Genomic DNA, 20307 nt, shown 5'->3' with positions numbered 1-20307 from the left:
GACGAACAATTGTAAGTTTTGAATTTAAAGAGTCGTGAAATGCAGTGAACACCTAGCAACAACTCACTATGAGTCACTGTCAACATTAAAAATTTAAGTAAATGTCTCTGAAACGCGTATCCAAAAGAGCTTCTTTTTGAAACCCGTTTCAGTGTTATACTGACTGTGTTATAGGTGCTAAATAGAAAAATAATATGTACAATCGTGGCCATCCAAAAGTGAACGATAGCTTGCGAAAATTTCCGTATTTTTCGTTAGATTAATCAGGCTGTATTAATTGGCGTTCGTGCAGCAGGCGTTACTATTTTAATAATAAAAAGTTGTAAATAATTTTTAATAGAAATAAGGCTGAGAAGTAATTAATACATTATTAAAGTGAAAGTAAACTTTAGTAAAGAAACTTTTCCAACAATCTATTCGTATTGGCCTCTCAAGCCTGTTTTCTTGCCAACGCCTCTTTATATTGAAGATTGAAGTCTTACTGCAATGTAATTCTCTCGCCACACCAGCCAACGACCAATTTTCTTCTAGCTTTGCAATAGCCCTAGCTGTCATTTAAAAAAAATAGTTTCAATATTTTTTTTAACGCTGGTGTCAAACTTTGACATTTTAGGACGCCTATAATTTAAAGTAAAAAATTAAACTATAAAATAAAAAGTTTACTTTTGGATGGCCGCTAGTACTATTGGGGACAAAATACTTTGGTCGTCATTTTTCTGTCACTTCAAAACAAATTAATGTAAACCAAGCATTAACGTCAAGTCAATAGTGATGACAATTTCAAATGATTGCCTTTTCCACGGCCTCTCTTATAAGAGACGAGTCTCTTATGAATCTAGAAGGCCGTGGCCTTTTCTCTTGTCAAATCTTCCACCATTCAAAAATTTAGAATCATCTCCCTTGCTTCTGGGGGATTGTCCATGGGCCAAATTGCCTTGTGGAAACCTTTTCAATTTTTCCTCCTTGGAATATCTCCTTCAGTTGTCCATTTTTCGGTATTTAACATTATGCAATGATGAGTTTGACAGTGACAGTGGTTGACAGTAGTAAAAAATAAGTTTAACCGTCCTAATGCGATGAAAATTCTGGCAACGTTAAATGTCAACAAACCTAGTATAACGTATGTTCCAATAAAAACTCACTCGCAGTAAGCCATGACTATAGAGATAGATAGACTGGTCATGTCGATTTTAGGATCATTGGAAGTAGTTCATTTGTTACTTACAAATTTTCTCATATTGCGTAGAGTCATATTGTGAGTTGTGACAGATATCCTATAAATTTACTTTAGTAGTTCATTTCATATCTGGTACTAAGACATACTTCACTTTTGTCATGGCTTGCTGCGAGTGAGTTTTTTGTGGAACACACGATATCAAATAATTCTAGATTTTACAAAATAATATTGAAACTGCAAGCACCAGTAATATAACAATACAGGAAGTAGGTATTACTGAGGATTTGAAATTCGAAAATTGCAAGATTCAAAATTGTAATTTACATACAAATATAAGTGCAACAAAAGAAAATTAAATAAATCAAGTATACAGTGTGGTAAATTTAAACTGAAATAAAATTCATAACTTGGACGTATAGGCGATTTTTGTAAAAAAAATCTCAAAACAGGTCGATTTTAGCTTTTCCTTGCCCACATCTTGGCGCATTAAAAAATCGAGGGAAGTAAGATGGGGAGATCTTGCCGGCTATTCCATTTGACCTCTTCTTCCAATCGATCGGTTGGGGAAAACTTCGTCTAAAAATCTACGAACAATCACAGCATAATTATTTAAGTTTTTCTTCTTCCTAACAAATGAATTTTTTATACTGATGCGTTGTTGTTCACAACTCGGGTTAAACTCAGTGACGCTGTTCCAAATTTTTAATGTTGATTATTTCATTATAAGTTTTTAATTTTAGTTGTTCTAAAGCCAGCAATATTTTTAAGGGATAGTTTATATTTGCAAATCACAAGTTCCGCTTTTCAGAGACTTTCTTGTAAACTGTATATTTACACAAATTTAATAGTTCTATCGTCACTCCATTTAGCTATCCTAAAAAAGCACGTTATAACACTAAATAATTACACAATGCAACAGATACTTCGACATTACACTAGGACCGTCACGAAGATTCGGTTTTGATGACTTACGAGTATACGTGTGTTATTGGCATCGTGTAAATTAGCCCTAAAGACCTTTTAGAATTATTTCTCACGTAGAGATACTAATTTGTATTAGTTTTTTATTTCACTAGAAAATAAGGGGGTCATTCACGAAACTCGATAAGGCTCGATAAGACATTGCAAATTCAAAACCATGACAACTGACATTGGTGAAGCATTGTATTTGCCGTTTCGTTAACGATTTGCAAATTATCTGAGTTTCGTGAATGACTCTCTAAGTAGGTAGGTATCTGAAACTTTGTAGACTGAATGTGGAACATAAACTTAAGTTGATTAGCAATTTGATTAATGATTACTGCCTCAAAAAGTTATGTGGGTTGCGATGGCGCAATTTAAATAAATTTTTCATTACCTAATAATTGCCATTGAAACTGCTCGACGATGTTATCTAATTAGAATCGTTTCGTGTTCTATAAAACCTTTGATGTAAAATTAATGTGATTAAAGGAAGCGTTTGCTTCTGATGTCCAAAAAATAAAAGGAAATATAAAATGAGAGTAAATGTTGCTTAGTCCAGTATTGTGCCTCCACTAGACATGGAAAACTATGTTAAAAAAAGTTTTGCCTTGAATATAACAGTCTTGAAAATTGTTGGTGTATATCCGTCGAACAAGTGTACAAATTTATCCAAGTTGTTTACATATATGTTATACAGTTTTGCAACGGTGCCAGCAGTCGTATTTGGTTTTATTCAATTGTTTTGCAACATTAATTTCCTCTACAACGATTTGGTTGCGGTTGCTTTGTTTTTTCTTTCTCCAAAGTTATGGTTGATTGTCAAAAATGGACAGAAAATTAAAAGATGTATTCATTACTTTGATAATGAATTTGTGGCAACTGTGAATAATGGACATGGCGAAATTATCGACAAGTGTGTTAAAATTTGTCGAAGAAATTCTCTTGTTTTCTTCATTTCGTGCAACATATCTGCGTTAATTTGGTTTAATAAATTGTTTTTTCGTGAAGACATTTCTGAGTTACCACTTGACGTGTGGAACCCATTTAAAATAAACCATAAACCAGTATTTTATTACTGTCTTTATGTCAGCTTAGCATTAGGTATATTCCATTTATTTGTTATGTAGGTATTTGCTAAACAAATTTTCAGGAGTTTTTTACCTAGGATTCATTTGTGCAACAATTGATCCCCTAATTGCTGGTTTAATTCATCATGGTGCGACTCAGCTTCGGGTTCTTAAGAGAAATTTGCAGTACCTTGATGTACACGTGGACAAAAAAATCGTCAAAATGAATTACAAGTACACGCCTTATATCAAATCCAGGCTTATCTACGATAGAATCAGGGAATGTGTCTTGCATTATGATTTAATTTTAAAGTAATTTTTTAATATTAAGTTTACGCTACTTAACTTTTCATTTTATTTTATTTTTAGTTACGCTGTGGATTTAGAAAGGTGCTTTTCAGGAGCAACGTTTAGCCAATTCCTGGACAGTATTATTGTAATTGGAGTTTGTTGTCTGCAGATTAGTCAAGTTAGTCAATTGGTTAAGTTATATTAGGTAATTGGTTGCAAAGTGTAGCGTTCTTACTTTTTAGGTCAAAATCTATAACATTGACTTCTGTATATTGTTTAATTATCTGGTTGTCGTACTGTTTCAAGTGTACTTCTACTGTTATTATGGAACACTGCTTATCGAAGAAGTTTGTTTTGAACTATAACAAAGACGATGATGTACTCATTAAGGCCCTTTTGTAGCATAATAGTTTGACAACTGCAATTTACATGAGCAAGTGGTACGACTACACTCCACAATCTAAAAAAGCTCTCTTGATTTTAATGGAACGCTGCAAAAAACCTATAAATATCACTGCTGGAAAAGTGCTCGAGTTATCTTTAGAAACATTTATCTTGGTAAAGCATTCTAAAAATTAATTTGATGTTAGTAATTTTTTAATTGCAGATATTAAAAAGATCGTACTCATTGCTTGCAGTTTTAAAATCTTAATAATAATGAAAATAATGTTTCAAATGTTTATGGTAGGTACAGTTAAGTTTCTTCATAAGGAGAAGTTAAAATAAGTGTGTGGAATGTAGTTTGCAGTTTATTGTAGTTTGATTTGTCTCGTTGTGTATAATATAAAAATAATGTATCTGTAACAGTTGCTTTAAAAATTACCTTACAAAATACATATCCATGTGAAAGCTCTGTTATAATAAAACTTTTAACATCCCTGTCAATTTTAACAAAAAAGTTACGGAATAGGCCTCATTAGCGGTAACATGTATGTACAGTCGCGAGCAATAAATTTTGATCGTCAATATCATTCTTTGACGCAATCGAAAATGCTCCATTGTAAAACGGTCGTAAATACTGGGTGCCCCAAAATTCGCGGAACAACTCAATGAGGCAAAAATAATTGAAAAATTCTATACCTCTTGGATTTGAAGATATGGGGGCCCAAAACTTGCAGCTTTGAACTCATTTATTTTAAATAATAATTTTTTTTTTTGACTATTTGTCTTTTACTAGCCAGTGGCCTAATAATTTTGAACGATTGTGATCAGGTTTGCAATTATTTTCTTCATTATTTCCAGCATTTCCAAGTAGTCATTTATGTTCGTTTTACCTCAAATAGCGTACGGCAACACGGTTTTGATTTTTCCCTCTCATTTCCATGGATTCAACAAAAATAAAATATTTGCAGACTATTGGGATGTATAAAATGTTTTTAAATGTTGCCACATTTAGTGTAACGAATAGGTCCATATCTTCTACAAAAAAGAAGATTTATTTTTGTAAACATTTTTACCTGATCTCTTAATGACTACTTAACAACGTACTATAGTTGAAATGTTTTGGATATGGATTGTCAAACTCAAGGTCGCTAAAAACTTATGATTGAACTGTACATTAGTGAGATCTGTCATAAATTTCAATAACCTTATTGGCGCGTTTAGTCACTTTTGCTGGTAGTGCCAACTTAACGACAACTCCCCAATCCACATACATAACGTTCCGGCTATACTACGTTGTTCCGCGAATTTTGGGGCACCCAGTATAATAACCTCTCATCATGTTGTATGGCAGTAATTGTCATCATTTTTTTTCTCATTTTTTTGACACTTTGTTGACGTGGGCATAATCAGGCAGGTTATTTTTTTAATTTGTGACAATCTAACCAAATTTTTAAATAACATTGAGGACCAAAATTTATTGCCCGCAACTGTACACACCGATTTCCCATTACACCGTATCAAAAAAATTAACTGTTTTTTTCAAATATGTATTAACAAGCGATTAAACTTTAATCATAAGTGCTAATCATACCTAATGTTAATTATTATTTAGGTAACAAGAAGAATGAAACAAAAATTCTATCATGTTATTGCAAAATTATCATTTTATTAGACCATACAAAAATAAACATATACACTCCGGGACAAAAAAAAAACCCAGACACTAAATTTTTTTCGTATTCCACCTCCACCCGGCGGCACGGCAATTTTGCCGGAGTACATACACTATTACGGATATTACTATCAAGTAATAATGCAGTGCTTTTATCAACATAATTACCGGCGTCTCGCCTCCACATTGTGACTTTGTTGTGTTTTATTATGTTCTGTGTCAATGTTAAGAAACTTCCTCACGATGTGACAAGAGTATAATAATATACCTTTTTGAATTTCAACTACCAATGTGTTATCTAAATCCAGAATTTTTAAATTTTTAAAAAGAGATTGCGGTACTATTCCCGTTACTGAAATTACAAGTGGTAAAATCGAAATTTTTTCTAAATACCAAAGATTTCTCATAGCAACGGAGAGCTCTAAATATTTATTAATTTTTGTGTTATATGTCTGTGTTATATTATGTTAATTTGGAACAGCTATATCTAAAAGATATGCTTGCTTTTGTTGTTTATTTAAAATTATAATGTCTGGTCTGTTATGCTTAATATGAATGTCAGTTAAAACTGTTCTATCAAAATATAACTTGTAACTGTCATTTTCCAAACAACTTTCTGGTGTATAACTATAATGTGGTTGTGTATTCTTTAATAAATTGAATTTAACAGCTAAATTCATGTGTATAATTTTAGCGAATATATCGTGACGTTATTTACATAATTAGTGAGATAAAAGTATACTCGTGTCAAAAATGGATTACTCCCTAGAATTCGAACTTTTAGGGAAATAACGTTTTTCATGTTGTGTGTAACTAGAATTTTCAAAAGTTATTTTGAATGCCTAAGGTTGGTTACTTTGAATTGAGAGATTAAATCCAAATAAATATGCCGCCAGTAATCAAAATTGATTGTGAAACGAAAAATCATCCATCACTTAGCGAGAAATTAGTCATTTGCAACTGTTACAATTAATTTGCTGTCTTACATTTTTGGGATATCTTTTGTTTGTCACCAGAAACCACATAGCCTCCAACCTAACCAAATTTATGGCAACCTAGTAACGAATATCCCTAAATCCTAGGGAGTAATCCATTTTTGACACGAGAATATTATTACAGGACTCGGGTGTGAAAATTGTAGATGACGAGGGCGTAGCCCGAGTTCATCTGTAATCAGTAAAGCTCAAATTATATGCACCAAAAAATGAATAAAATATGCGCATATACAGGGTCTCAGCTACAATTTTCGAGCCTAATATCTTGGTTATTTGCCAACGAATTTTTATAAAATTTAAAATACAGATATTTTAGATGGTGAAGGTTCAATTAGTAATAATAAAATTACCTCAAGTTAAAAAACGTAATTTTAACACATGTTTCCTTTATTGAAAATTAAGCGCAATTAATATAAGATTGTTAAACATTAAAAGATAGGTGTCTGCACAAACAATTAACTAAATCACTCGTCTGATTAAATGACAATACATATTAGATTTTGTGGTTACAAATGTAATCTGAATTTTGAAGGTATTTGGGTAGTTACCTTTTGAAACAATTGATGAAATGTTGCCAAGCAACATTTTGTACACCCCTTAAAATCTGTCAAAAGTGGAAGCCTTTTATTAGAAAAGTCAAATTGTGTAAATTTATTGAAAATACTCTAAAAATAGACTACAATGGCAAAAATTTCAATATTGTTGAAAAAGGAAACAATTTTTGCTTACGGAAAGCGTCGTAAGAACTTCAATGACACATTTAATTTTCTCGTGGAACACTATCCAAATGTAGGCTTTACAAAATTTAAGGTTCAGAGAGTCGTCAATTTATTTGAAGACACAGGTAGCGTACGTGAACTAAATTACATTGCTAAAATATCCCGATCGTGTTTTAGTACTTTATGGAAGAATTAAAGTATCTAGTATAATAAATTATGTCCAAATGTTGTCTTTGAGTGCTTATTCACAATGGACATAAGCTTGACATAAGGCATAAGAAATTCATGATACATGCAGTGGATATACTATCTATTAATTTTTACGTAACTTATGAGAAGTGACCTCAGTGAACATTATTGTTGTGTACAAAAAGGCATGAAGAATTATATTCCAGTTATATGGACACATAAATTATTTCCCAATTGCCCAAATTTACAAATTATTCTTAGGTATCTCTTATGTATTTCTTATGTCTTATGTCCATTGTGAATAAGCACTTACTTTGTAAGTGTTTGTAAGGTTAGAAAGATGAACGTCAAATATGTCACCTGCGTTTGTACGAAGAGGGGTGAGCAAAATTCGGCGATAGTGAGCGTTTGTTTCATACGTGTCTATGTTTTTGCATCTGCAGCCACGTTTAACACAGGTTTTTTTTTATTGCAAACCAGACGTCTGTCAAGGACGATTTTCTCCTTACAGCATTTTTTATTGACGATCAATTTTTTTAATACAGGCTGTCCCAAAAATGGCGTACTAACTACTTACTACCGTATCCAGGATGTTTAAATGTACACGAAAAAAATATGGAAAAGAATTTTCAGACAAAAAAATAAATTATTATTAACGGTAATACAATCTAAACAAAGATGTACTCGTACATCATTAGCTTGCAATGTTACCGTAGTGGATTTAAAATATTTTTTTCGATTTCCAAAGCTTCTAAATTCACTATTGTGCAGGATTAGATATTGGTAGTGAGTAATCTTGTACTTTCTGATAATATGTACAATTAGAGGTAGCGTTCATGACAATTTAATACATATATTTCAAAATAATTAATAAAGGACCGCCAAAAAGTCCAATAGAATTTTTTAAACATTTTTCTGACGTTTACGGTAGTCTCTTTTACACCGTAGTGCACCGTTAGTACGCCATTTTTGGGACACCCTGTATAAATCTAAATTGATTCAACATTTTAAAAAGGCATAAAAAAATTACGGTTTTAAGACTTGGGTTAAGTGCATTAACGGGATTTTACTCTTCAACGTCTAAAATATCTGAATTTTAAATTTCACAAAAATCCGTTGGAAAATAACCGAGATGTTAGGCTCGAAAATCTTAGCTGAGACACCCTGTATATGCATGCTTTTTAGCTAAGAATGCACTGAATATGCAGAAATATGCACGAGTATGTAAAAAATATGCATAAACATAGTACAATATGCTCTATCACTTTTATAAAAAAGACAAATTTCACAGAATTAATCTATTTATTTGAAAAGTTTTATTTCAATCAAAATAGATTGTAATACAGGGTGGTCCCGATATAACCTGCCAAAAAAATTCTGGGTCATTAGAAGGATCTAACAAGTCCAAAAAACCCCTTTTCATTAGGTCCAAAGTAATGGGGATAAATTAACCCCTATCCACACCCATTCGACGCTGCTGACCACAAAAATACGTACCTACTCAGGAATTAATTGTTGGTGTTTGTAAGGATGACAGTATCTAAGCAACATAGGTACCTGAATCGTTTATGACAAAACTCAAATCTGACAAACTAAATCAAATTAATGACATTTACTGAAAACGCTGTACACTGTGTGCGTTAATTCATCAGCTTATTTAGGTACAAAAGCTGATTTTGTTGACTGAGATGAAAGAGTAAGTAATAAATAAAGTGGTGTTCCTCAATGTGTAAATACGAGTAAATGTAGAGGTAGTGTGTGCAAAATTGTGGAAGAACTGTGTAATAAGAGTATCGTCTTAATTGTAGTTAAATAGCCAAAATAATGTATTGAATAAATTTATTTACACTTTACATATTCGTACTTTCAACTCTAACTGAGAATATCTACTAACTAATGAAAGGTAAACTAGACTAAAAAAAATATTTTATAATAAATGTTCTGTGTGCCTTCCGTTGGTACCAATTTTCATAAACAGAATTCAGCATTTCTGGGTTTTTACGAATCTGGTTCGCGGCGTCTGTTACGCGTTTCTGGAGTTGGCCTTTTGTATTTATTTCAACTTCGTGTGGCCCCAAAAATTAAAATCCAGAGGGGTTAAATGGAGGATCGGGGACGCCATCGTATTGGAATCAGTCAGAACCAACCTCACATAAATGCAGATGTAGCTCCATAAAAGTACAACGGGACGGAAGGACTCCTTCAGGGTGGGGTTTACCTGATTTGAAATGGTCGAAAAACGGTGTTTTTAAACATCCATATCTTTAAAACCACAACAGATGAAGGCAAGGTCCTTTTTTTATTTGAAAGATACGTCTTTCCTCAAGGGCCCCATACTTTTCTTTTTTCGATTTCGTTATAAATAACAATAAAATAAATTGCAATTTGAGGACTATCCAGGAAGCTGTAACACTAAAACCTAATTCGAAATTAACAAAAAAAAAGTATGGGGCCCTCGGAAATTGAATTTTAAAGCGTTTGGTGCCATCACCGTGCTTTCAAAAAAATCACAGATCTTATTATACATAAACATACGTACGTACGATTTTACCACTAAATTCACATTTGAACGTTTATTTGGGAGACGAAAATATCTAAAAGCTTAGTAATGAGATTTGCTGATTAACTACACCTTCTGGCAGGTACTTACGCATTTCAGGTAAAAGTAGGCCAATTGAAAAGCCGTTTATTTCATTTCGAACATTTAAAATAATGCAACCCAAACTACACGAATTCTGAAATTTTCATCAGGTAAACCCTACCCTTCAGGAAAATGCTCGCCGTATGGTCGCCTTGCCGGTCTTGAATTACCACGTGTTTCGCCATAGAGTAAATGCAAATCGGCGTATTCTTGTTTTGTGAATTTCATAACTTTTTGAAGGATTCGCAAGTTTAAAATTAAACTTGACAAATGTCACAGGTGTTACAGGTACCGTTGCTAAAAAAATTGCAGCCAAGTAACCAGAATTACCTTTTTAAAACCGATTAACTCATTAGCGTACAGCAAATTTTGACCAAATTTTCAATTATTTTTATCTCGAAAACGAAAAGACTTTTATTAGAAACATTTTTTGTGTATGAGTTCTTCTCATCGTCACCTATTACTGGATTTCTTCTGGCAGGTTATATCGGAACCACCCTGTATAATAACACATGAAAAATAAAAATTTAAACAAGAACAAAATGTTAAAGGAAAGTAAAAATTAAATTAAAAAATTTCATCCAATGATGGGCTATGAGGAAGGGTGCCGCGAATGCTTGTTGCATTGCCCCGTTGAATGGCCAAAGAAAGTCTTTGACGAAGAAATTGTTTTGCTCTGACGTTGCCAGTTTCTTTAACCAACTTAGAGTCGATTGTGTTGATAAAAGTTCTAGTTTCTTCGCACCAAGGACCCAGTGTTTCGAAGGCAAGTGCCTTGAAAATAAAATTCGCAGACTTTAATATTTTATATTTTTCATGTTTTTTACGGCAAGCAATTTCTGCTGCTGCCCCAGCTTCTACGGATGTCTGTGAAAGATATGAATTGGCAAGTGTATCGACACAAGTTACGTCCCAAATGAGACGTTGGCCCTTTGACCAAGGGGTGAGCGTGGCGCCATCTGGTCTCTTACCATCGTCACGTGAAAGATTCGTAGGTTCAAGTGTAGCTGGGATATGAATTGATGATAAAACTCTTTGAATAATTGAATTAAGTTCACTATGCCTTGGCAGCCTTCCTTTGCTCTTAGTACAGCTTAGACCATGAATTCCTTGAGCGTTGACAAATGTGCGGCAGTTGCAAAGATGATTTTCAAATAGTTCGCAGCCGAGTCGAAGACCTACGCAAACTTGAAAATCTTGCAAATCCAAAAAGGTACCAATATTTTTTGAAGGAATGGCATCCAACCAAGATCCAGATTCATTGCACTGAAGCGCTTTAAAGCGAGCTATGTCTGTAACTGTATTAAATTGAAGTTCACTGGTGATAATTCTTGTTATGTTAATGTTATCCCAGCATTTCTGAATATGTCTAGTCGATGGAAAGACAGAATTAATTGATGACCATTCTTCCAAGGCTGTATCCAAGAGGTGAACTTGAATCGGAATGTCCTTAGTAGGGAGTAATGAAGACATTCCATTCTGAACACCATAGGCTGAACTCAGAAATGCTATCAGGCACACATCTGAAATTCTGCAAATACCCAAACCACCTTTAGAAACAAGGAGAGTTGCTTGCAGCCATTGAATATCATTTATATTAATGTTAAGAATGCACGTGAGGCTCTTTCGAAGACAAGAGGCGATTTCAGAAATCAGAGACGGAAATTTCCAAAGCGCACAAGTGCGGATAAAATAAGTTAGTCTTGGTATAAAAAGGCAGTTCTTCAATAAAAAATACGCCACATGAGGGTTGAGGTGGTCAAGGCGAGAGATAAGTAGCTTAATTTTTTGTTCTTTAATCCTGAATTGTTGAACATACGCCTCTTCAAAAATTGGAGCTCCCAGTAACTGTAAGTCGTTAGACGATACTATTCTAATTCATGGACAAATTTTTTCAAATTGCTGAATGATAGACATATCTTCGTTTTTTGAATTGAAGAAAATTTCACATTTATCTGTGTTAACTTTCAAACCAATTTCAGCTGCTAATTCAATGAGATTACGAAGGTCATTTAAAACAATATCTGGGGTATCTGCAAGAGTGGCATCATCCAAATACCAAATGTTCAGCTCCGATATCATTATCGTTACCAAAGATGAATGGAAATACTGAACGCCATTGGGTCACAGGGATCACCTTGTTGAACACCAACTTCTGAAGATATGATTTTATCTCCAAAAAAAAAGAGATGATGGTAATCTGTAACTTTGATTCATAAAGGGATAAAGGATAGGAATATTTTCTTTAATTTGTAAAAGCATTTTATCTCTTTCTACGGAATTAAATGCATTCGCAAAATCAATCTTCAGCATAATTTTGTCATTATTTTCAGGGAGATTAAGATAAGTACGAACTGTGTGGATAGCCGTTTCGGAACCTTTTTTTGTTGCTACTCCAAGCTGATGGGGAGCTAAATATGAATGAATCTCGCAGTTGTTTTGCGAGCTGCAAGTCTTCTAAAGGAGCAACCAATTGCTATTGGTCTCAAACCACCGTCTTTTTTTGAAAGAGCGCAGAGGGAAGCTCCAAAAAATATGGGAAGAACTTCTTCATTAATCTTACCAGCAAGAATAAAGTTACATAATTTTGTAATGGCTGTCAGGGCACGTTTACCAGCTTCTCCAGCAGAAAAAGAGACCATATCCTTCAAAAATTGAGGTCTCATACCATCGATTCCTGGTCCTGAACCGCAATAGAATGAATTAATACCTCTTAAAACATCTGACTCGTTCACGCAAAAGACAGGAATATTGTTCAGAGGTGGCTCCGGAAATGAAAGAGGACGAGACGGTGTTGGATGTTTCGTTTTTAAGACATTGAAGGTGACTTCATCTATTTATTGTTTTCAACTGTCATGAATTCTCATTTTTCTCCTTTGTAAACTGCCTCCTAACTGCTCTAAAGCAAAAAATAGCAGATAACCAACCGTTGCCCTAGACAACACATTCAAAGTGACATTCTTGAAAAATTTGTCAAAACTGTCAAAAGCAAATGCGAAATCATTTTTACCTCGGTCGTATTTTAAACTCGTTCGTACAATAAAGGATAACTTTTTACACTTTATCTTAAATAACTATAAATTTGACCTTTACAAAAATATATTTTGATAACACTACCCGACATGATTTTTCTAACTGACCCAACTATGAGAATTTCTTATACCTTTCATTTATTAGAACTATATGACACCCGATTTCCATATTCCATCACGTCACGTTTGCGAACTAGACACCTATGAACATTTTTTATGTACTCGTTGTTTAATCGGCTTTAGACCGACTATATTTTTTAATGCTCGAAGGACATTTTTGTTTCATTAATACACTGATTGATTTTAACAATTTTATTTTAATTGTGAACTGTATTGTTACACGGAGTTGAGGGTGGTCAGGTAGCTGACGCGACTGCCCCTGAGATGTCTGTTAGATCTCACTTGCAACAAAACTCTACAAGAACTCTGCAAGAACTCTCTTACATAATGAGAAGTGTTCGGTTTGTACCGGACATAACTCCCCCCTTTGAAGGACTGGCTTCAAAAAATGTAACTAATTGACAAAAAATTAATCAATAAACAAAATTGACTAATTGACAAAAATGTAACTACTTGACAGAAAATGAATCAATAAACAAAAATTTACTAATTGCCAAAAATTAACTAATAATTGACAAAAATTAAATCTTTAAACTAACTTATGCTAATGATGCCCAACATGGCCAAAAATATTCCTAAAAGAGAAACATTCTATCCTAATCTTTAAACTATCATGCGCACTAATCACTTTCACTGTTAATTAGTGTTGCCCAATCACTACACTCGCCGTAGCACTGTTACGTTTATTGTGATGGCAGCACACATAGCCGTTGCACTGCACGTTTTATCACTCCAGTTTTTGTCTTTACGGACGCCACTCGCACGATGTCATCCTTGCCTGGGTGTACCTGGACGACCCTACCTAGAGTCCAGCGAAGTGGTGGAGCGTTGTCGTCGTGGATCATCACCAGCGTGCCGATCGTCAACTGCTGACCGCTCTTGGTTCGCCATTTTGACCTTTCTTGCAACTGGGCCAGGTATTCTTTTGACCAGCGTCGCCAAAATCTTTGTTGCACAAGCTGGACGTGTTGCCAGCGTGATAACCGATTGATCGGAATTTGGCTTAAATCGGCCTCCACTGGAGCCGTTAGTGAATCCCCAATAAGGAAATGACCTGGGGTTAATGCGGATAGGTCTTGGGGGGAACTGGATAACGGAGTCAACGGGCGGGAGTTAAGACAAGCTTCCACGGACGTCAACACCGTGTACATCTCCTCAAAAGTCAAGATTGAATCGCCAATGGTGCGTTTAAGGTGAGATTTCATTGCCTTGACCCCAGCCTCCCAGATGCCACCAAAATGAGGACTTCGCGGGGGAATGTTGTGCCACGTAATTCCATCGTTAACTGACATTTCTTTCACATATGATTTGTATTTATCCGACTTGAGAATCCCAATTAAGAAATTTAACTCCTTTTCCCCTTTCTTAAAATTACCGGCATTGTCGGAATAAATATTTTTTGGTTTTCCGCGACGAGACATGAATCGCTTACACGCATTGACAAATGCCTCCGCGGTGCAGTCATTTACTAGTTCTAAATGAGTCGCCTTTGTGACGAAACACACAAAAATCGCAATGTAAGCTTTTACTGACCGTTTTCCACGACCTCGCCCTTCCTTAATGAGAATAGGACCTGCGTAATCAATGCCACAATTCAGAAAAACCCGCGACATGGTGACTCTATTTTCAGGTAAATTACCCATTAATTCCTCATACCGCACCGGTTTGACTCGGAAGCAACGATTGCACCGGTTGAGCCTCTTGCGAACTACACCGCGTCCAGACAGTGGCCAATAATGCTGTCCAATAGCCGCAAGGGTAGCCTGTGGGCCGGCGTGTAACTGTTGTTCGTGAACTTGGTCGATTATCAGCTCAGTGATATGATGATCTTTAGGCAGTACCACGGGGAATTTTTGCGCATATGATATGGGTGCGTTACTTAACCTGCCTCCTACTCTGACTACGCCATGATCATCCATGAAGGGATTAAGTGAGATCAATTTGCTGGATTTAGGTATCGGTTTCTTCGCCTGCAGACATTTAATCTCTACCGGGAACGCCTCTTGTTGAGTCAATTTGAAAATTTGAATTTTCGCGTTCTGAATTTCTTGGGCCGTTAAAATTCCTTGAGGTTTGGTTTCGCTTCGTTTTGCCTTTGTGTTATCAATGAATCTTAGTACGTACGCGAATACTAATGTTAATTTCACAAAGGATGAGTACCGCCTCAGTACATCCCAGGTACCTGAAGTGGTCGTAATGACGGTGGTTGCGACAGATTTACGCCTTTCGGTTTCTACCTTGTTTTCCTGGCGACGTGAATTTACTTGAGCTGGCCAATCGTTCGGTTCCCTTAATAAAAACTCCGGTCCATTTAACCATAACGAATTTGCCTTTAATTGGGTTGGAGCACATCCGCGGGAGAGTATGTCTGCTGGGTTCTCCTTCGTAGGTACATGCCGCCAATTTTTTATATCGGTTGAACGTTGGATTTCCGCAACGCGATTCGCCACGAATGTGTTCCACGTGTTTGGGGTAGCGTTTAACCATCCTAATACCACGGTAGAATCAGTGAAATAATATTCGGCACTGAATTCAATCTTGATTGTTTTTGTAATTTTGTTAGCTAACTGAGTCAGCAAGACCGCCGCACACAACTCCAGTCGTGGTATCGAAACAGTCTTCAACGGTGCAATTCGCGATTTGGCGCATAAAAGATGAACCGAAATTTCCGCGTTGTGATTAATAGCCCTTATGAAAAGACAAGCACCATACGCTGCCGTCGAGGCATCGGCGAAGCCTACCAGTTGAACGCTGATTGGGTTCTTAACGCTGATTACACATCGCGAAATTGCTACGTTGTTGAGTTCGCTTAAAGTATTAATGAAGTCGTACCACAAAATTGACAATTCTTCCGGAATTTCTTGGTCCCAATCTAAATTCTGTGACCAGATTTTTTGCAGAATGATTTTTGCCTTTACAATGATCGGCGCAACTAACCCCAAGGGGTCGAATAACTGTGCGATGACCGACAGCACTGTGCGTTTAGATAGACGCTCAGTTCCTTGTTTTATTTTGATTTTGTAGCTGAGCAGATCGCGGTTGCAGTCCCAATTCAAACCTAACGTTTTCGACATCCCTTCTTTATCCAAATTAACAACTGCGCTGCTGTTGTTTCCCTTTTCGGGAAGCAACGCCCGAGAATTAGATGCCCACTTATGCAATTGAAATCCGCCGCGTGCCAGACAAGACGTTAATTGTTTCTGCATTGTCAGCGCTTCTGACTCGGTTCTACTACCTGACAACAAGTCGTCCATATAAAAATCTGTCAAAATTACGTCATGTGCTAATGGAAAATTGTCCCGCTCGTCGATCGCTGTTTGTTGTAAACATTTAACCGCAAGATATGGGGCTGAACTCGTACCAAATGTGACCGTTTTTAATCGGAATGTTTCTAGAAGTCCTTTGTCCTCTACCCGCCATAAAAATCGTTGGTAGTCACGATGGATCGGCTCAACTTCTACCATTCTGTACATCTTGGTTATATCGGCTGTGAAAGCTATTTTATGTTTCCTAAACCGAATTAAAATCGAAAACAAATCGTGTTGCAATTTTGGCCCGATTAACAGATGATCGTTTAAACTGGTACCATTTGATGATCTGGAAGACGCGTCGAAAACAACTCGCGTTTTCGTCGTTATACTTTCCGTCTTAATTACCGCGTGATGTGGCAAATAGAAATTGGAATCCTTTTCCAAATTCTCCTCCGTCGTTACCGTTTCGGCGTGATTGAGAATTAAATAGTCGTTAATGACTTCATTGTATTCCCGTTTGAATTGCGGATTTTGTCTAAATTTCGCTTCTAACGCATGAAACCGTTTTACAGCCGTGTCTCTGGACAGTCCGATGTCTGGTGTTTTATGATCCTTGAAAGGTAATTGCACCGAGTACCGCCCATCTGGTTTCCGGCGATGAGTATTTCTAAAAATGTGTTCGCATTGTTCATCGTTTTGTGACAAACACGTGCTATCACCGTACTGTTCCATTTCCCAGAACCTTTGAATTTGTTGGTCCAATAAAACAGTCGATACGTGACAAAACGAAGATTTTGCAAGTTCTGAACTGTGGGATCTTGCCAATGGTCCACTTACCACCCATCCTAAGAAAGTTGGCACTACCCACGGTTTATTGCGACCCAGCGACTGAGGTTCTCCCTTGACGAGTTCCCAATAATTTTGTGCCCCAATTAGCATGTCGATGGGACCGGAAATATTGAACGTCGGGTCCGAAAGCTCTTTGTCGTTAGGAATTTCTACCTTGGTCGTGGGAAATGAAATGGTCGGCAAGTTTTCCGTAATTTGCGATTTTATTACACAGGATATCGTCGTTTTGAAAGATTCCGTGTTCGAATGAATTTCGACTTGAGTCGTTTTGTTTGTACTGGTCACCGTTTGATTGATGCCCGAAATTGATAACTGAGTAGTTCCGCAGCTTAATTTCAATGTTTGGAAGCTTCTTCAGTTAGAAAATTGATTTGTGACGCTGAATCTAATAACGCACGCAATTTTTGTGGTCTTCCGGTATTGTCAAAAACCTTTACTATAGCCGTCGGTAATAACACATTTGTGAAATAAACCTGACACGCGTTTACAGAAAGGGTTGATTCCGTTGGTTGATTTACCGCTTGATTTTCGGAATTTCTTGTGATATGCAACATGCTGTTGTGTTTGAGATTACACATTTTGCAAGTGTAATTTGATCTGCAATCTTTGGTTTGATGATCTGATTTGAAACAATTTGCGCATAAATTTTTGTTTTTTACGAAATTGATACGGTCTCTGACGCTTGTATTTATAAACTCCGGACAATAAAACATCAAGTGAGGCTCGTTGCACTAATGGCAATTTGGTTTTTGATTGTTTTGTTTGTTGACCGGTTTGTTCGTTGTAACACCCACTACGGATCGCAATTTACCTTTTGATTTTTGTTGTTGATTAGACTCTACAAAAACTTGGGTTTTTGATGCTGCGAATAACGACTCTAAAACCTTACACCGATTCTCTAAAAACGTTTTGAATTGATCGATTGTCGGTACTTCTGACGTTAATCCCGCTTGCCATTCCCGTTTCGAAGTAAAATCTAATTTTTCGGCTACAATTGGTATTACGATTGCGTTCCATGTGCTGGTATCAATATTTTGAACTTTTAACGCTTCCATGTGTATGTTAAAGTTGTCAAATAATTGTCTCAGACTGCCGTGAGAACTTTTCTGAATTGGTGGTGCATTGACTATCGCGAATACGTGATCTTGTATGATCAATCTTTTGTTGTCATCATAACGTTTAATCAACACATCCCATGCGAGCTTATAATTTTCGTTTGAAATGGTTAACGATTCAATGACTTTTCCCGCTTCTCCTTTTAGACATGACGTTAAGTAATGAAATTTTTGAACCCCACTTAATTGGTCATTATTTTCTATTAAGGAAGAGAAATTGTCATGAAAAGCGGTCCATTCAGTATATTGTCCGCTAAATGACGGTAATTCCAATGTTGGCAATTTGACATTGATCTGAGCTTTTGCTTCTACTAAATTTGAACCTGAGTTGTTATTCTGAGGTTTATTTTTCTCAAACTTTTTTGACAAAACTTGTAATTGTGATAAGACCCGGAAGTAATGTTTTTCGAATTCCATGGCCTGATCTGCACTCGAAGTAATTCTCGAATCTTGCGATTCTAGAAACTCGATTCTACATTGCAATGTGCACTGGTCGAAAGCTTTTTTGACAAGCTTTTGAACAATATAAGGTTTGTATAGTCGAATTTGAAAATCTAGGGTGCTATCCTAAAGTCGCTAAATTTGGTGCAATTTTTCCGTTAAAAAGACAATACAAAAATCTAGTAGGCCTAACAAAAGAAAATTACACAATATGGTCACTCCATAAATATGAATCAACCCACAAAACAGTGTTTAACAATTAAACATTTAATTATTTTAGTGATTTTTAGTGTTTTTAAGATAGCACCCTAGACTTTCACATTCGGCTATACAAACCCTATACAGTTGGAAAGCTTGTCAAAAAAGCTTTCGACCAGTGCAATAATAAATGCAGGGTGCATTTGAAAAAAATGAGTTTTTGACATTTTTAGTTTGTTATTTTTAAAAAATCGCAGTAGGCATATGCGACTAAGCACGTTATTGAGTAAACACTTAACAGATGCGGCAAACATTCAGAAATCAAACTGTGTCAATTATTTTAATTTATGTGCAACGACTTGGATGGTACGAATTTTCGAAGGGACCCTTGCACTATCCAGGGTGCTATCTTAAAATCACTAAAATAATGAAATGTTTAATTGTTAAACACTGTTTTGTTGGTTGATTCATCTTTATGGAGTTACCATATTGTGTGATTATCTTTTGTTAGGCCTACTAGATTTTTGTATTGTCTTTTTAAATTTAGGGATTTTAGGATAGCACCCTAGATTTTCAGAATCGACTATACAAACCTTATATTGTTCAAAAGCTTGTCAAAAAAGCTTTCGACCAATGTAATAATAAATACGGGGTGCCATTTGAAAAAAATGAGTTTTTGACATTTTTAATTCGTTATGTTTAAAAAATCGCAGTAGGCATATGCGACTAAGCAGGTTGTTGAGTAAACACTCAGCAGATGCAGCAAACATTCAGAAATCAAACAGCGTCAATCATTTTAATTTATGTGCAACGATTTGGAAGGTACGAATTTTCGAAGGGACCCCTGCAGTCCGAAATTCTGGTAAAAAAAGCGTCACTGATTAAAAACAATGGCAGATAAGTAAAAACGACGTGTATAAATTTGATTCATAATTTAGCATAGAGTTCAAAAATAAAATCAAACTGGGTAGTTTCCATTTAAAAAAAACCATAACTTTAGTGTTTTTATAATATTGGGACACTCTGTATATATATACAGCAATATTTTCCGAATATGCAGTAGAAGCGTAGCTATCATCTAGAGAGAAGAAAAAATTGATATCTTTATTAACAAACAAGTTATGGAGCTTTTTCGCAACTTTGGGACACCCTGTATATTTTATATCAGAAATGGTAGTTGCCATTTAAAAAAATAAAATTTTC

General features: G+C 35.6%; 1 protein-coding gene across 1 annotated transcript; it reads right to left on the bottom strand.

Moving 5' to 3' along the window:
* Positions 1–10665: 10665 nt before the first annotated feature.
* Positions 10666–18882, bottom strand: LOC138135100 (uncharacterized). The gene is made up of 4 exons (XM_069053748.1): positions 18162–18882; positions 14053–17607; positions 12662–12781; positions 10666–11621 (listed from the first exon to the last, which is right to left on the bottom strand). The coding sequence occupies exons 1-4, from the start codon at positions 18880–18882 to the stop codon at positions 10666–10668; spliced, it is 5352 nt and encodes a 1783-aa protein (XP_068909849.1).
* Positions 18883–20307: the final 1425 nt, after the last annotated feature.

This window comes from Tenebrio molitor, chromosome 7, assembly GCF_963966145.1.
Source record: "Tenebrio molitor chromosome 7, icTenMoli1.1, whole genome shotgun sequence".
In the NCBI taxonomy this organism is placed as follows: Eukaryota; Metazoa; Arthropoda; class Insecta; order Coleoptera; family Tenebrionidae; genus Tenebrio; species Tenebrio molitor.
This window is presented reverse-complemented; position numbering and strand designations above follow the sequence as displayed.

Coding starts and splice junctions, on each gene's coding strand:
- LOC138135100 (XM_069053748.1), bottom strand. CDS start 18,882: ATGGAATTCGAAAAACATTACTTCCGGGTCTTATCACAATTACAAGTT. Junction 17,608..18,161: donor TCAACAACAAAAATCAAAAG/GTAAATTGCGAT, acceptor AAACGACTCAAG/TCGAAATTCATTCGAACACG. Junction 12,782..14,052: donor ACCACTTCGCTGGACTCTAG/GTAGGGTCGTCC, acceptor ATTGCGGTTCAG/GACCAGGAATCGATGGTATG.